Source organism: Ursus americanus, chromosome 21, assembly GCF_024610735.1.
Source record: "Ursus americanus isolate L20-20 chromosome 21, mUrsAme1.1.p, whole genome shotgun sequence".
Taxonomy (NCBI): Eukaryota; Metazoa; Chordata; class Mammalia; order Carnivora; family Ursidae; genus Ursus; species Ursus americanus.
The window spans coordinates 55,733,991-55,750,357 of NC_142147.1; the positions used below are offsets into that span (position 1 = coordinate 55,733,991).

Here is a 16,367-nt window from a genome sequence, read left to right on the forward strand (position 1 = left end):
GAGAAGCATTCTCAGTTCTCATTGCTGACTGCTTTTCTCCCAGCTTCTATAGAAGGTCTGGCTCAAATCTTCAATCTGTCTTGAATTTATCAGCAAAACCGGATACACTCACATCCTTCTAGGTAAGACCTTAACACTTAGAATTCCATAAATTATTAGTACTACTGATTAATTATTAATACTGTCCATTCAACATACCATATATTCCATGACATGTATGCTTCTAGTTTTCCCTACACTGACGTTTGTGTGTTAACTAACACATGCTTTCCCCATTGTTAAGAAGACTCTCCCATTCTTACGAAACAAACATTTCATGCCCAGACCCCTGGGCCCTCCAGGAGAATCAAATGGAAGGCAACACTTTCGCTACAAGTACACACAACAATATACGTTCGAATCCCATAGGTACGAAAGCTCACCATGAATGACTAGCAGTAAAAAATTGCAAATTTCATAAAGAAACAAAGAAACCCCAAAATATAATTGAAGAATTAGCAATACCAAGGGACTTGAGATACAGAACTGTCATATGCCTATGTAAATTATTAAAACAGTGAGTAGAGAAGAAAGCCACAAGGAAACCGAGGCTAGACCCATCCTCTGAAGTCCAGACCCAACCCCAATCAGGGCCATGCCATGGAGATACTAGCCCGATCCTCCGTGATGCCAGGAGGCTGACTTAAATTCCAGGGAGCTCCCCCAACTTTTAAAATAATGTCACATGAACTTGTTACCAGGCAACCAGCCTCTTGAATAGACTCTCAGACTCTGAAGTGAGAGGTAGCAGAACTTTCTCACCATACCAAGAGAACTACTCTGCCCCTGGTCCCTTTATCCCCAAAGGACAACTAGCTCTTTCCTGACACAGGAACCCGCTCACTAGGAGCCTTACCTTCATGCTATGAATGGACTGTAGGCTGACAATGATGAGTAAGTTAAGATGTATTATGGGAGAGAAGTGAGACGAGATGCCCTCTTGGTCCAGAGACACCTTTGTCATCTACAGGCGAGCCTGCCTCATTGTCTCCTTTGAACTAGCGACTACTGCTTCCCTCCCGCATGGTTTGGTATCTAAATGTTTCCACAGGTCAAGGGTGATTTTAAAAACAAAAAACAAAAAAAAACCCATAGCACATAACCAGGTTTCTCACATGCAATGGCTGTGCCCGCTCTCTAGAAATGGGGTCAAAGTAAAAAACTCTAGTGCGTAGCCCTGGGTCCTCACCACTACTTCTTCTGCACCCATCTGTCCTGTAAGTTTATTAGGATTAAGTTCCCTAAATGATGTAGACAGAAAGTCAGCTGGAAGAAGCCCCCTGCTGTATCCTTGGAGAGTCCTAATGGGGAGGACAAGACAGTAGCTATCCAGTGGACGACCCTTTTCACAGGGAGAGCAGAGCTTCGATTTTAGGTCCAAAGCTGCCCAGGGGTAGACGCACAAGCTATCATCTCAATCAAGAGTGACCATCTCACTTGATCTTTTCTTCTCCAGGATAGCTTCTGAGAAAGATGTTACAGATAGGTGAGAATGATGCCCTCCCCCAGAATGTTGTTAAGGACATCTTGGCGGAGACCATCCAGACAGGTGGCACGGGTGGGCGCTGGCTGGCTGGAGATGGGTTCTGGAATTTGGAGCCAAGGTCTGGAGGCAACAGAAAAGAATGGAATAGAAACCTTGCCCTTTGCAACCACAGGAATGGATCCACAGGGCATTACGCTAAGTGAAATAAGTCAGACACACAAGGACAAACACTACCGATACCACTTACAGGACAATGAAACTGTCCTATAATTTGACTTAGGTGTTGGTAACTTGACTATATACATTTATCAAAACTCATATACAACTGAACAGGAAATGAGTGTGTTTTACTATATGTAAATAAGAAAGTGAATGGAATGTATTCAACCACAAAATGCGGACATAAGAACAAAGGTAATAGTTTGGGGGAGATTTCCTCATAGAATGGAAGGTAGAATATAAATTGGCAAAACATTTCAGTTTCAAAAAAAAAATGTTTAGATCCCTTGAGGAAAACAAACACATTTTGAGTTTTAAAATATATTAAAATATTTAAGATTTTAATATTTAATTTCTGCTTTACAACAGATTAAAGGAATATACTTATGTAAGAAACAGAACTCTTTGTTTCAAAATTTGCATTTGTTGAAACACTGTAACAAATCTTCAGAGAAGATAGTGTTATCATTTCATCCTGATGAAACCAATCAGTGACCCAAGCATATGCATACCAAAGAAAGGGGAACCAAGATTAAACACATATTTTTTTTAATGATTCTTTCCTGGGCATAATGTCCACATTTCCAAAATTTGGAAGAGGACCCTGAAATGAGTTTCAGGTGGGGCAGACAATTGTCAGAGGATCTGGTCAGACCACAGAGACGATCAGATGTGTCATGGGGACCATGACCTGAATTTATGCCTCATGGTCAGAGGGAGAAGGAAGACTGTGAAACTTCTCGTAAAAAGTCAGTGTGAAAGCCCCATGGCGATTAGTGCTGGCTTCACCCACCACATCCTGTGCCTCTTCCTGGCCTGCTGGACTCCGTCTCCACCCAGCTGCCCCACACTCACCTGGTAGAATCAGTGCTATGACCTCTGCGCTCCCCGCCCAGCTCTACCTCGGTGCGTTCTTGCACACAAGGGAGACAGAATCCAGGGGTCCGGGTGTGGGTGGGGCAGCGTGTCTCACTGTTCCTGTCTTCCAGGGCTGCTCCTGAGCCAGACCGTCGGCGCCCAGAAGGGTGAGTCCCTCCTTCAGAGCCCCGGAGTCTCTCTTCTGGGCTCAGAAAAAGTACCCACCTATGACCCACCAGAGGAGAGGGCAGGGGCTCTGGTTTGCTGGGAGGGCTTGGGGCCAGCAGCCGGGTGGAAATTTGGGTGGGAAGGGGCTTTATCTGGAACTCCAGCCTCCGATTCCCTTCCAGAGATTCTTTCAAAACCCATCATCTGGGCCAAGCCAGATTTCATGATTCCGAAGGGAACGCGGGTGTCGATCTTATGCCAGGGGACTCCTGAGGCCGTTGAGTACCAGCTATACTTCGAGGGACACCTCTCTGCCCAGCGGAGCCCAAAACAGCTTGGAAGGAGGAACATAGCCATGTTCCACATCCCAGCCATGACCCCGCACACTGCCGGGCAATACAAGTGTGTTTACCGAAGAAAGAAGCTCTGGTCGGAGCCTAGTGACCCTCTGGATCTGGTGGTAACAGGTAACTGTCCCATCCTCGGCCTGAATCCTGGGGAGGGTCATATTTATTTATTAATCTCCTTAAGTGTCATTCAACCTCACTCGGTGGTTATCTATGACCTAGAGGCAGATTTGTCATAGGTGGGGTTCTCCAGGTGAGATGCTCTGAGATGGATGCGTGTGTGCAGGGGGGAGCACTGGGGGCCATCCTCAGAAGCGACCCCGGTGGTGAGGAGTGAGGCAGAAGGCGAAGCTGGACCACGGTGCAGTTTCAACAGATACCTCAGCCAAGCAGATGTGGAGCTCTGGACCTGGGATGGCCCTTCTCAGTGGCGCTGAGATGAGGCTAGGGGTTCTGTACCCACCAGCGTCAACCCCTCCTAGGGAGGAGGTCCTATTCAAACATGCTTTGGGGGCACTTGTATTCTAGCGGGGGAAGACAGATCACGAGTCTAAGTCAGGACAAATCAATCAGTCACGAGCCCCTGAGGAGTACATGAAGATATGGAAAAAAACAGAGTAGAACCGGGTTGGGAGGGAAGGCAGTCTCAGGTAAGGAGCCTCCCTTCCGCTGAGGGACGAGGTTCTCAATCTTAAGCAGGTATCAGAATTACCTGGAGGGCTCGTGAAAACACAGATGGCCCTAGGGCACCCATGTTCATGGAAGCGCTCTTCACAATAGCCAAGAGGTAGGAACAACCCCAGTGTCTACGACAAAGGAACGGGTAAACAAAAAGTGGTCCATACACACGATGGAATATTATTCCGCCTTAAAAAGAAAGGAGATTCGGACACCTGCTACATCATGGACGGACCTTGAGGACGTTATGCGGAGTGAGATAAGCCAGCCACAGAAGGACAGATACTGTAGGAGTCATTTCTGTATGGGACCTAGGATGGTCAGATTCATAGAGACAGAAAGCAGAATGGTGGGTGCCAGGGGCTGGGGGAGGGGGTTGGGGAGAGGGTGCTTAATAATGGGGACAGTTTCAGTTCTGTAAGATGAAAAGAGCCCTGGAGACGGATGGCGGTGATGGTTGCATGACAATGAGAATGTGCTCAATGCCACTGAATTGTACCCACAAAATGGGTTAAGATGGTAAATTTTACGCTTCCTGTATTTCGTAACAATGTAAAACAATGATCATTTTTAAAACACAGATGGCTGCTTTACCCCTGAGTTTCTGATGCAATGGGTCTGGGATGGAGCCTGGGAATCTGCATTTCTAATAAGCTTCCAGCTGATGCTGATGTTGCTGGCCCCAAGGATCTCTAACTCTGAGACCCACTGACGCTGGGCCATCCCCAGAGACAGGCCCATGTTAATGGCCCTCCAAGCTAGAGGAGTGAGTGTCTCAGTCTTGGAGGGAGAGATCAGGGAGGGTGTGTCCGTGACCAAAGCAGAGGAGACAGAGATTCTGGGGAGTCTTAAGGCCAAGGAGGAAGGGGGACATAGGAAGCAGGATAAAGACTCTCTTTACCTACCTGTCTCCTTCTCCCACAGAAATGTATGACACGCCCACCCTCTCCGTTCATCCTGGGCCTGAGGTGCCCTCAGGAAAGAACGTGACCTTCTATTGCCGTCTAGGCACTGCGACAAGCACGTTCTTTCTGCTCAAGGAGGGGAGGTCCAGCCGCCCTCAGCACAGATATGGGAACACCCAGGTGGAGTTCCCCATGGGTCCTGTGACCACAGCCCACAGAGGGACGTACAGATGTTTTGGCTCTTACAACAACTATGCCTGGTCTTTCCCCAGTGAGCCTGTGAAGCTCCTGGTCACAGGTGAGCAAACCCCCAGATTCCCCCCCAGGGCCTCTCCAGAACCCCAAGTGAACCCCAACCAGTGATGAGGAAGGCAGCAAAGGGACAGGTGGGACGATGCGGAGGGCACCTCTCTGCAGTGCCCTCGTCCACATGCATTTTGCAGAGTTCCTGTTGATTGTTCCCGAGGAAGAAGGCCCGAGGGACAGGGACGGGGAGGACCCAGAGACTAGGTGGGAAGACCAGAGGAAATCCAAAAGCCTTACGGTTTTCTTTGTTTCCACTGCCAGAAGATGTTGGGGACACCAGCCTTGTACCCACAGAGCACACCTCTTTTTCTGGTGAGTAACGGTTACTTCTAAACTTCTTGGGGGGGAGGTGATCAGCACCCCCAGTGACACTGAAAACATGGCGTCCGTTCAAAATACCCGTTGACTGCACAGCATTTGCGTGGCCTGCACCTCCATTCGTGTGCATACAAACATCCTTGCTTTTGTGGCACTTGTATCCCCGCGGGAGACAGACCGCCAGTCAAAGTCAGGGAAATAAGCCAAGCACACAGCACGGGGAGCAAAGGGTGGCGTGGAAGAGAGTAGAACAAGCAGGATGAGGGTGGGGGCGATATTAGAGCTGTCTGACTCGGCTCACAGCTGAGCAAGAACCTAAAGAACTGAGGGCGGTCGTCCTGGGGCTACGTGGGAAAGAACGTTCCAGAGAGAGGGAGGGAGCAGCCACTGAATATGGCAGGGGGAGGGCCTGCACCGGGAGTAACTGCCTGCCCTGGGAGTGACACTGCACGCATGCTGGTGGGGACGGGTGCGGGCTCAGAGCCTGGAAGAAAACAGGGAGACTGAGTCATCCAGCATGTGAGGAAGAAGCCATGTTGACTGACATAATGAGGAAGCAGAGGGCCAGATGGAAGACATGCCTGGCGCGAGGTCCCGGAGCTGAATTGCCCCTTGGGTTTGCCTGTCCTTTGGCTCTTCCTCTCTACCTGCCAGACGAAGCCACTAGGACCTGAAGGGTGGGGTGGGGACCTGGAAAAGCTGCAGAAGGCCATGGGGGGTGGGGGTCCACCCGAGGGGAGCAGAGGCAGCCTGGGCGGAGGCCAACACTCTGTTTCTCACTGCCTCACTTCCCTATCCTCCGCAGACCTTTGGGACCTCGACCTGTTAACCACAGAGGCAGAGCTCCAGCAAGGTAGGCAAGCAGTGACGGAGTGGGATTTGGAACGGAGAGAGGGAGACAGGCGGGGCGAGGTGGGTCCATCCATTCCCGTCAGTCCTCAGTCTGTTCTTCGGACCCCAGACCTCGCCGTCTGGGATCACACCGCCCAGAATCTCCTTCGGATGGGTCTGGCTTTCCTGGTCCTGGTGGCTCTCATGTGCCTCCTGGCTGAAGACTGCCTTTGGAGGAAGAGGAACCAGGAGAAAGCCAACGGGGCTTCAAGTCAGGAATGTAGGAGAAGGTTCAGAACACAGAGACGCCTGGACAAATGACCAAGAGATGAGCTGGCCACAGGTAGAGCTGAATGCTGGCCTTGACCCTGGCCTGCGTGAGGTCTGTGTTGTGCCCACGGTGGGGGGAGGGGGGTAGTTCCCCTACAGGAAACTGAAGGACAGCTGCGTCGAGTTTGGAGAAGCTTCCAGGAGGAGTTGGGGTGGGGGGCGATGAAAGAGCTAAATTTCTCCTGCAACAAGACCCTCTTGTCTCTTCTGGGGTGTAAGAATTTTTGTGCCTGCCTGATGCAAACCAAAGTTTTAACCACCCTGGGCTTCCCCGAAAATCTCTCTTTGTTCACAGCATGGCCACAGAATATTTCCTTCCTGCTGTGGTCTTTATCCCTAATTCTTCTTTCCTTTGCTGCAAAATGTCATTCAAGGTATTTAATAACCAGCACAGAAAAAATAATAATAATGACCAGCACAGAACAGGCATTTATCAAGCAGAACAGGAGCCAGAGAAGTACCACCGGGTCGATGGAAATGCGGGCAGTGAGCACACACACGGCTGAGTGTGTCCTGGCTGGGTCTCAGCCTTGCCCCAGGTCCCCTGTCCTACGCCACTGCCAGCTTCTGTCTTCCTCGCTTCTTATTCCAGACTTTGCCTTCTTCCTCAGGTCTCTCCCAAGAAAGTTCCCCAACTCCCCCAGCTTGACTTCAGATATCCCTTCCACGTTCCCAGAGCCAATGTCGTCTGTAACATCACTGGGGCTCTGATACCGCATACATACCCATTTTCCCCGTCTCTACAGTGAACTTGTGTGAGTTAAGTCTGTGTTGGGTCTGATGACTGAGCTCACAGCTCCTGCCACTGAGAGACTTCTCCAGAACTATACGTTGGGTCGATGGACATAGAAATGAGGCCGTAGCACAGCTTAGCCCTTGAGACTCCTGATTTGCTCCTTGAGAATTTCTACTTGGTCAACCCATTAATATAACCACTGTATGGGTCCCTGCCCCCCTCAAGATTCTGACATCTCACACGGCTCAAATCCATTCTCTACATCTGAGTTTTCTCTTATGGATCAGAGAACATTGATTCCAACCTCAAAGGGGTGAAATGCGTATTTCATGAGATAAGAATATCCAGAAACCAGCATGGGCTCCGACACATGTAAGTCAACTCAATGCATGGCAGCTGTTATTATCACGGGTACTTCAGGGAACTGAAACTCACGCCAGTTGTTACCTCAATACCAGGGGACCCGTACTGAGTGTCCTTCTTTCTGTTCCTTGTCTGCTAGGTGTTCATGGACCAAGAACTTCTGTTGATACGGAATCATGATGCTCTTTATCCCAAGACGTGACGGATTTCTTCAGATGTGTTTATGATATCCCCAAATTTCCATATTCTAAGCTATGGCAGGAAACCTACAGTCTGGGGGGGGAGGGGAATGTGTGAGGTAGAAGAATTTGGGTTCTCCAGATATAAGGGCAGGGGCTTGAGAGCCCTCTCAGAGGGATGGAGGGGTCTTTTCCACGCAAGGCTGTCCCCCTCACCGCTTCAAGTCAAAATCTTCCAAAACTGGCCAACAGTTAAGTAGAGCATTACTCTTTTTGAAATATTGAACCCCGTTTGTATTCCAGACAGCGAAATGAAGCACGGGGAGGACGGGAGGGAGGGAAAGGGGGACGAAGTACCAGCCGATTGTTTGTGATGGGGATTTATTGGAAACACTCAAAAACACCTCCATTGATTTGTCAGTGGTTAGAACCTAATAACTTGCCCCGCTTGGATGCACAGCAGGGAGAGAAAGATAGCCTTTATTTCAGGCGTCTCTGTGACAAGATAAATACTGGCATTTCTGCGACCAAGGGAGTGAGGAGGGTTGTAACAGGGTTGTGACAGGGAGCTGCAGTCTCTGGGACAAGAGCCTACTATGTGCCGGGAACTTGTGAAAGGACCCCATCCCTGCCAGAACGGGGCTGATTGTCCAGGAGAGCAGATCGTCAAGAAAGTGAGTAAATGCAGTGATAACACAGGGGAGAAGTTGGGCTAGAAGAAACACAGGATGCCAAAATTCCATGCTGAGACACTGAGGACACACAGATGAGGAATGGGGATGACGGTGGTGGGTGTGTGCACCAGTCATGCAGAGCTCACGTGCAAGACAGAGGGGGAAAACCATGCAGTGTAAGTAGAGCTTTGAATCTGGGTGACGCTGGGGGCGTGCGCACATTAAATACACATTTTATCCTTAAGGCAACGGGAGCTCGTCGAGCATTTCGATCACGGCTGTGCTAGGATGACTTGTGCACCACAGAAAGACCCTTCCAATTACAGAGAGAAGGGGATACACAGGAGGAAACAAAACCATGGGGAAACAGCACAGAGAGTGTCACCTGTTTTTGGAGTTGACAACCAGGGAGACGACTGATACTGATAACCCAGAGGGAGGTCCTGCGATGGCTGATGGGTCCTGGTCCTGAGATTGGTAACATTTATCAGTTTTCTTATTTCTCAGGATTGCCTAGGTTATTCTGAGCCCTTTAGATTTCAATATTAATTTTAGGACGTCAGTTCTCACAAAAGAGCAGCCTGGGGTGTGCATGATATTGGACTAAAGTTACAGATCCATTTCGGGGGAATGAGCATCTCTTCAGTCTTTCAGTCCATGCGAGCTCGCACCCTCAATGTGTTATATTTCGCCATGTATTTACGTGTTCCCTGATTTCTCTTAATAATATCGTGTAGTCCTCTGCACACAGAATGTGCACATCTTTTGCTAGATTTCCATGAGATAAACCCTCCAGTTATATCATCCCCAGATAGATCCCTAGGTACGTGACTTTTATTTTGTAAGTGGTATGACTCTTTAGATAATTTTATCACCCCTGTTTGTTGCTGGTATTATAAAAATAAAACTGGCTCTTGTATATCGAATGTGTACTCAGTGGTCTTGCAAAGCTCACATCTTAATTTTAACAGTTTTAGATTATTTTAGATTATTTCTAGGTTTAAAAATTTTTAGAATTTCTTGTAAAATTGATTTCTTTTTTACTGTCTTACTACCTGGCTAGAACCCCCAGCACATTAATGGATAGCAAGTATCCTTTTCTTAGTACCAATATTATGGGGAACTTTTTTTTTTTTTTTACTGAAAAAACAACCCAATTTTATTTATTTTTTTAAATTTTTAAATTTTTATTTTTATTTTGATGTAAGGTTCGATGATTCATTTCTTGCGTATAACACCCAGTGCACCATGCAATACGTGCCCTCCTTACTACCCATCACCGGTCTATCCCATCCCCCACCCCCCTCCCCTCTGAGGCCCTCAGTTTATTTCTCATAGTCCATAGTCTCTCATGCTTCATTCCCCCTTCTGATTACCTCCCCTTTCTTTATCCCTTTCTTCTCCTACCGATCTTCCTAGTTCTTATGTTCCACAGATGAGAGAAACCATATGATAATTGTCTTTCTCTGCTTGACTTATTTCACTTAGCACTTAGGAACTTTTAAAATATCTTACCACTGAGTAAGCAAATTACTATACTTTTTTATAGATATTCATTGTCCCAGTTAGAAAATTCCTCTGTATTCTTGTTCTGCTAAGCTTGTTTCCATTTGCAAATGAGAGAGATCATATCTAATGAGATCAGTTAGGAGGCTCCTACATTATTCTCAAAGACAGTGGATAATGGCTCAGAGAAAGTGGAGATCCTTCACATATTTTAGGCACATAAGTCATACTTCATTTTATTATTTAGAAATGATGGCTGAAAATTATGGAAGCCACCCAAATGTCCTTTGACTGATGAATGGATAAAGAAGAAGTGATACACACACACACACACACACACACACACGCGCGCGCGTGCGCGCACAATGGAATATTACTCAGCCATCAAAAAGAATGAACTCTTGCCACTTGCAAAGTTGTGGATGGAGCTAAAGTATTATGCTAAGTGAAGTCAGTCAGTCAAAGACAAACACCATATGATTTTACTCATATATGTAATTTAAAAACAAAACAAATGAGCAAAGGAAAAAAAGAGGGGGGACAAACCAAGAAACAGACTCTAAACTATAGAGAACACACTGATGGTCATCGGGGGGAGGTGGGGGAGGGATGGGGATTAAGGAGCACACTTGTCATGATGAGCATTGGGCGATGTATGGAAGTGCTGAATCACTAAATTCTGCACCTGAAACTAGTATTTCACTGTGTGTTAGCTAACTGGGATTAAATAAGAACTTTAAAAAAAGAAATGATGGCCAAACAGGTAGCAGGATCGGCAAGGACTCTGGACAACTTGGGTTGGATGAAGAAGGGTCCATTTCCCCCTCACTCCTACCCGTTGGTGCTAATACCACAGGTGAACTATGAGCCACGTGGTAAGAAGAGGGTACGTTTGGGGCAAAGTCAGAGACACAAATGAATGGCCCATCTTCCCAAACTGAAAAGATTTCATTTTTTATTGAAATATAATTGACATATAACATTGTGTCACCCACAAGCTGATTTGATACACAATATACAATCATCATTGTTGTGTTTGCGAACACCTCGGTTGTATCACATAATTATTTCTCTGTTCTGGTGGGAATGAGGAAGACTTAGTCTCTTAACAACGATGCGATACTGTTGTCTGGAATCACGTACTCTATATGAGACCTCCAGGACCTTCTTCTTTACTAGTTGCCAGTTCGTACCCTCAAACAACATCTCCCCATATCCCCCACCCCCACCCCCTGGCCACCACCACCCTACTCTCTGTTTCTATGAGTTCAGCTTTTTCAGAGGCCACATATAAGTGACAACATATCGTATTTGTCCTTCTCTGTCTGATTTAGCTCGCTGAGCATAATGCCCTCAAATCCACCCATGTTGTCACAAATGGCAGGACTTCCTTCCTTCTCGAGCTGAATAATACATGAGAGCATTTTCGAGAAGCAGGCACACTCGTCGCTCTACCACACAGCATGTGTGCTCTGGTGCTGGGCAGCCTGTGTCAGCAGGTTGGTGCTGCAGTAGCCTGGTCCCACAGACGTTAGGAAAGGTGATATTTGAGGGCTGAGGGACACCTCCTTTCCCTACTCAGCCCACCTCCCCTCCCTCGCATTTACCCCACAGTCTTCCATATTCCCAGTTACGATAAGACTGGATCTGCAGGCTGTGTGCCCTGTTTCCTTCATCTCATTTCATACAACAAACCTAGAGCAGTCAGGAGATGGTGGACAAAGGACCAAATTCAGTCTATTAAAAACCTGTGTTCCTGAGGCAAGAGAGGTCCCCTCTACGTCCACCTTGCATTAGCCAAAAGGAGGAACAGTAACTCCTTCTTAGCAATGTTATGAGGACGTGATGTCACCCTAGGGATATGTCAATGCTCTGCCACCACCACCACCAGAACCCAATTTTCCCAACTCTGAGTTAGGAATGGGATCTCAAGCTTCAGAACACAGACCATTGTGTGGGGAACCTCCATCCCCTCTACTCTTACTGGTCCATGGCTCTGAAGACCAGTTCTCTGCTTTGTCCTCACAACTCAGGCGTCAACCCACTGGGAGCTGGTTTCTCCCCCCATGCACACTTCCGCTGAAGCCGTTTTCGTGATAAACATTAATCGCTTCCTGGAACTCACAGTAGATGCTTCTCAGCCCATGTCTCACCTTTGTTCTGTCAGTTGTATGACCACTTCCTCCTTGAAATAGTCAACTTCACTGGCCTCCTCCGCTCGTTTTCTGACTATCCCACACCATCAGTTTTGCAGACCCTCCACCACCAGAGCTTGTGGGCTCCAGGGCACATCCGCCTCTCTCTGGACACATGTCTGGGTGGATCTCATTTAATGCCATGCTCTCAATTTCTCTAAGATGGACACCCAAATCAAACCTGTCTCTCTGAACCCTAGATTTTTTCTGGAACTTTGGGTTATTTTATCAAGTTCTTCCAGCCAACCTGGACTCATCATCTTCCTACCACCAAAGTTGTTCTTCTCATTTGGAAAACTCCCTGCTCTGCTCACAGTTGCTTTGCTCTCTTTTCTATACCTATGCTTGTGCTCTGATCACTGCTGGGAAGAAGTGTCACACAAATTAGCAGGGAATGAGACATTTGTCACTTACGTGATTCTGGGTAGAGACTGATATTTTTATTATTTCTCCTAACAACTGTCCTTTTGTCAATTTGCCTTTTGGAAGTCCAATCAGGTAAAGATCTTATATATAAATATTTTTAGGGGCCCTTGGGTGGCTCAGTTAAGCATCTGTTTTTTTTTTTTAATTCAAGTTAGTTAACATATAGTGTAGTATTGATTTCAGGAGTAAAATTTAGTGATTCATCAGTTACATATAAACCCAAGTACTCATCCCAAGAAGTGCCCTCCTTAACACCCAACACCACATCAGCTCAGGTCTTAATCTCAAGGCCATGAGTTCAAGTCCCGTGTTGGGCTCCATGCTGGGCGTGGAACCTACCTACCTACCTACATATATACATAAATAAATATTTTGAAAGATTGTCTTATAAATTTAAGAGTGTTTAATATATATAGTATATGTTATTATTATATGTATAATTTCCTCACATTCATGTCACCGTGTTTTTTTTTCTTTTTTTTTTTTAAGATTTTATTTATTTATTCAACAGAGATAGAGACAGCCAGCGAGAGAGGGAACACAAGCAGGGGGAGTGGGAGAGGAAGAAGCAGGCTCATAGCGGAGGAGCCCGATGTGGGGCTGGATCCCATAACGCTGGGATCACGCCCTGAGCCGAAGGCAGACGCTTAACCGCTGTGCCACCCAGGCGCCCCGATGTCACCGTGTTTTTCTGATACATGGTATCAACTGTAATTCACACGTTGACTTATGCGTCATTGTTGGCAAATGCCTTGACCTCTATATTCCTATATTCCATTTAAATGGCCTCAAAACCCCCAACGCAAAGGTCCTCAATCTTTCCGCCAAGTGCCTTTGTCTTTAGATTAGCTATTTCCTCACATACACGCATACCTCATATGTCCACATTGTAATCGCTGCTTAACTTTATAATCAACTTAATGTAACTGTTATGTGCACCATGGTTAGCGTGAAGCACTAGGACCGTCACCTGCCTGCAAATCAGACACCCACCGGGACACTTGCACAGACCCTCAAATGCAGCATGATAGGGGCGCCTCTGCACTCCTCTCGTCTGGGGCCAGACGATCCTGTACTGTTGGGGGGATTGCCTCCAGCAGCTCAGCTGCCCTAACGAAATACCATAGACCGGGTGGCTTAAGCAACAGAAATTTATTTTCTCATAGTCCTGAGAGGCTGGGAAGTCCAAAATCGAGGTGCAGGCCAATTCGGCTCCTCAGTAAGGACTTCTTCCTGCTGGGGAGATGGCCTTTCCTCAGTGCGGGCCCAGGTTCTGCTAAGACCACCAATCCTATCAGATCGGGAGCCCACCAGTATGGCCTCATTGAAGCCTCAGGATCCCCTAAAAGCCCTAGAACCAAACACAGTCCCAGTGGGGATTAGGGCTTCAACCCATGCATCTGGGGGAGAGGGAGCACAATTCAGTCTCTAGCCACTAGATGCCAGGTGCACCCCCCTTAACCTTGACGCTGAATATTGCCAAATGGTCCTTTGGAGACAAAATCACCCGCGGTTAAGCACCTCGGGCCTAGAAGGTTATAAACAGGGCGGTGGGAGGAGTGAGTGGCACGAGGCGCACCTGGTGATCACGTGAGCCCCCCCCCCCCCCCCCAGGCAGAGGGAACAGCAGGGGAGGCCGAAGGGGTCGTGCTGGGGAAAATAGCCAGCGCCCAGCGTGGCGAGAGCGAGCGAGCTCCGGAAAGGTGAGTGACGAGGTCAGAAGGCCAGATAGACGGGACACCTAATGCCAGTTCTCTAAAAATAGAGACGTCTAACCCTAAGCTGAGTCTGGAGAATTGCCCTGGAATTGTAACCCTGCGTCTATTCCAGATCGAGTGGTCGAAGGTGGTTCTTATTTTCCGGCAGGCAGTCATCTAAGCCAGCATTGCGCAGCCTCAGCACTACTGACGTTCGGGGCCAGGTAATTGGTGGTGGTTGGAGCAGGGGGTGCTCTCCTGCGACTGCAGGGTGTTTAACAGCATCGCGTCTCTACTCGCGGGACGCCAGTAGCTCCCTCTCCCCCAGTGGTGACACCCAAAAATGTCTCTGGACATCGATGGGGTGGGAGAAGGCTCACCCCAAGTTGAGAACCACTGGGTCTAGAGAGAGATCCAGGAGGCTAGCTGGGCGTCAGAGCTGGACCTCAGCAAGCTCTGAGGGAGAGTCTGAGTGGGACCCTGACAGACAGAGATGTTGAATGGGATGTTGGGCAGTGGATCTGCTGCGGAGAACCCAGCCCAGTGCTGTCCCTGCGAGTACCGCTCACCCATCACCCACCATCGTCTGCTCCCGGAGTCCTGAACTCTGTCCAGGCTCCTCTGCCTCGGCAGGAAGAAGGGTATTTCCCTAGTCTATCTGGTTCCATCCCTGAGCTGTGCATTGTTATGCCTATGCTCTGGACACCGCAGATTCTTCTCTACCCAAGTGTGAGGGCTCCCCACTTGGTCTATGGTGGATCGTTCCACTTCTGGCTCCCCCTCGGTCTATGATGGAATGTTCCACTTCCAGCTCCCCCCTCGGCTATGGATTGTTCTACTCCTGGCTTCCCCCTCGTCTATGATGGATTGTGCTACTCCTGGCTCCCCTCGGGTCTATGATGGAATGTTCCACTTCCGGCTCCCCCTCCCTGGTCTATGGTGGATTGTTCCACTTCTGGCTTTCCCCCTTCAGTCTATGGTGGACTGTTCCACTCCTGGCTCCCCCCTGGGTCTATGATGGAATGTTCCACTCCTGGCTCCCTCACCCTGGTCTATGGTGGGTTGTTCCACTTCTGGCTTCCCCAGGTATATGATGGAATCTCCCACTTCCAGATCCCCCCGGGTCTATGATGGAATGTTCCATGTCCGGTTCCCCCCAGGTCTATGATGGAACATTCCATTTCCGGCCCCTCCCCCGTGTATGATGGAATGTTCCATTTTCAGCTTCCCCCTCGGTCTATGATGGAATGTTCTGGCTCCCCCCATCTATCATGGCATGTTCCACTTCCGGCTTCCCCCTCAGTCTATGCTGGAATGTTCCACTTCTGGCTCCCCCCTCAGTCTCTGATGGAATGTTCCATTTCCTGCGCCCCACAGTCCCCCTCAGTCTATGATGGAATATTCCACGTCCAGCTCCCCCCAGTCTATAATGGAATGTTCCAGGTCTGGTTCCCCCCGGGTCTATGATGGAATATTCCACTTCCGGCTCCTCTCAGTCTATGATGGAATGTTCCACGTCGGTTCCCTCCTGGTCTATGATGGAACGTTCCACATCTGGCTTCCCCCCGGGTCTATGATGGAACATTCCATGTCCGGCTCCCCCTTCGGTCTATGATGGAATGTTCCACTTCCGGCTTTCCCCCCCCCTTGCTCTATAATGGAATGTTCCACGTCCGGCTCCTCGTCAGTCTATGATGGAATATTCCACTTCTGGCTTCCCCCCATCTATGATGGAACGTTCCACGTCCGGTTTCCCCCGGGTCTGTGATGGAATGTTCCGTTTCCGGCTCCCCCCATGGTCTATGATGGAATGTTCCACTTCCGGCCCCCACCCCATGATGGAATGTTCCACTGCTGGCTCCGCCCGGAGTCTATCATGGATGGACCCAGGCACCTGCAGTCATAGACCACCTGTTGGCAATTACAGACCACCCATTTGCAATTACGGAATTGGGAAGACCTGAAAGAGAAGGGCTGGCAAGTGTGTCTGGGAAGTAGGATCAAAGCCTGACTCTTCCTGGATTCGGCTCTCCAGGCCAACTTCTATCCTGAGGCTTTTTATAGAAGGAAGCTTATAACCCCACATCTGTCTCCCCCAGCCACACT

The 16,367-nt window shown here is 48.5% G+C and overlaps 2 protein-coding genes across 3 annotated transcripts in view; both read left to right on the forward strand.

Annotated features, from left to right (window-relative positions):
• Positions 1-3: 3 nt before the first annotated feature.
• NCR1 (natural cytotoxicity triggering receptor 1) lies at positions 4-9,356 on the forward strand. Of its 2 annotated transcripts, none has more exons than XM_087871028.1 (8): positions 4-122; positions 2,734-2,769; positions 2,953-3,237; positions 4,720-4,998; positions 5,268-5,318; positions 6,130-6,177; positions 6,286-6,498; positions 7,724-9,356. In XM_087871028.1, exons 3-7 carry the CDS (start codon positions 2,994-2,996, stop codon positions 6,474-6,476), a joined length of 813 nt encoding a protein of 270 aa, XP_087727154.1. In that variant the 5' UTR covers positions 4-122; positions 2,734-2,769; positions 2,953-2,993; the 3' UTR covers positions 6,477-6,498; positions 7,724-9,356. The 2 variants fall into 2 exon arrangements, with proteins under 2 accessions (XP_087727154.1, XP_087727152.1); XM_087871026.1 differs by lacking the exon at positions 4-122 and adding an exon at positions 2,603-2,650.
• The window catches only part of LOC123787021 (NACHT, LRR and PYD domains-containing protein 7-like), a 41,225-nt gene continuing 33,217 nt past the window's right edge, over positions 8,360-16,367 (forward strand). The window contains 2 exon segments of the mRNA XM_087853399.1: positions 8,360-8,437; positions 14,179-14,267. Coding sequence (XP_087709525.1) covers positions 8,360-8,437; positions 14,179-14,267 — 167 coding nt within the window.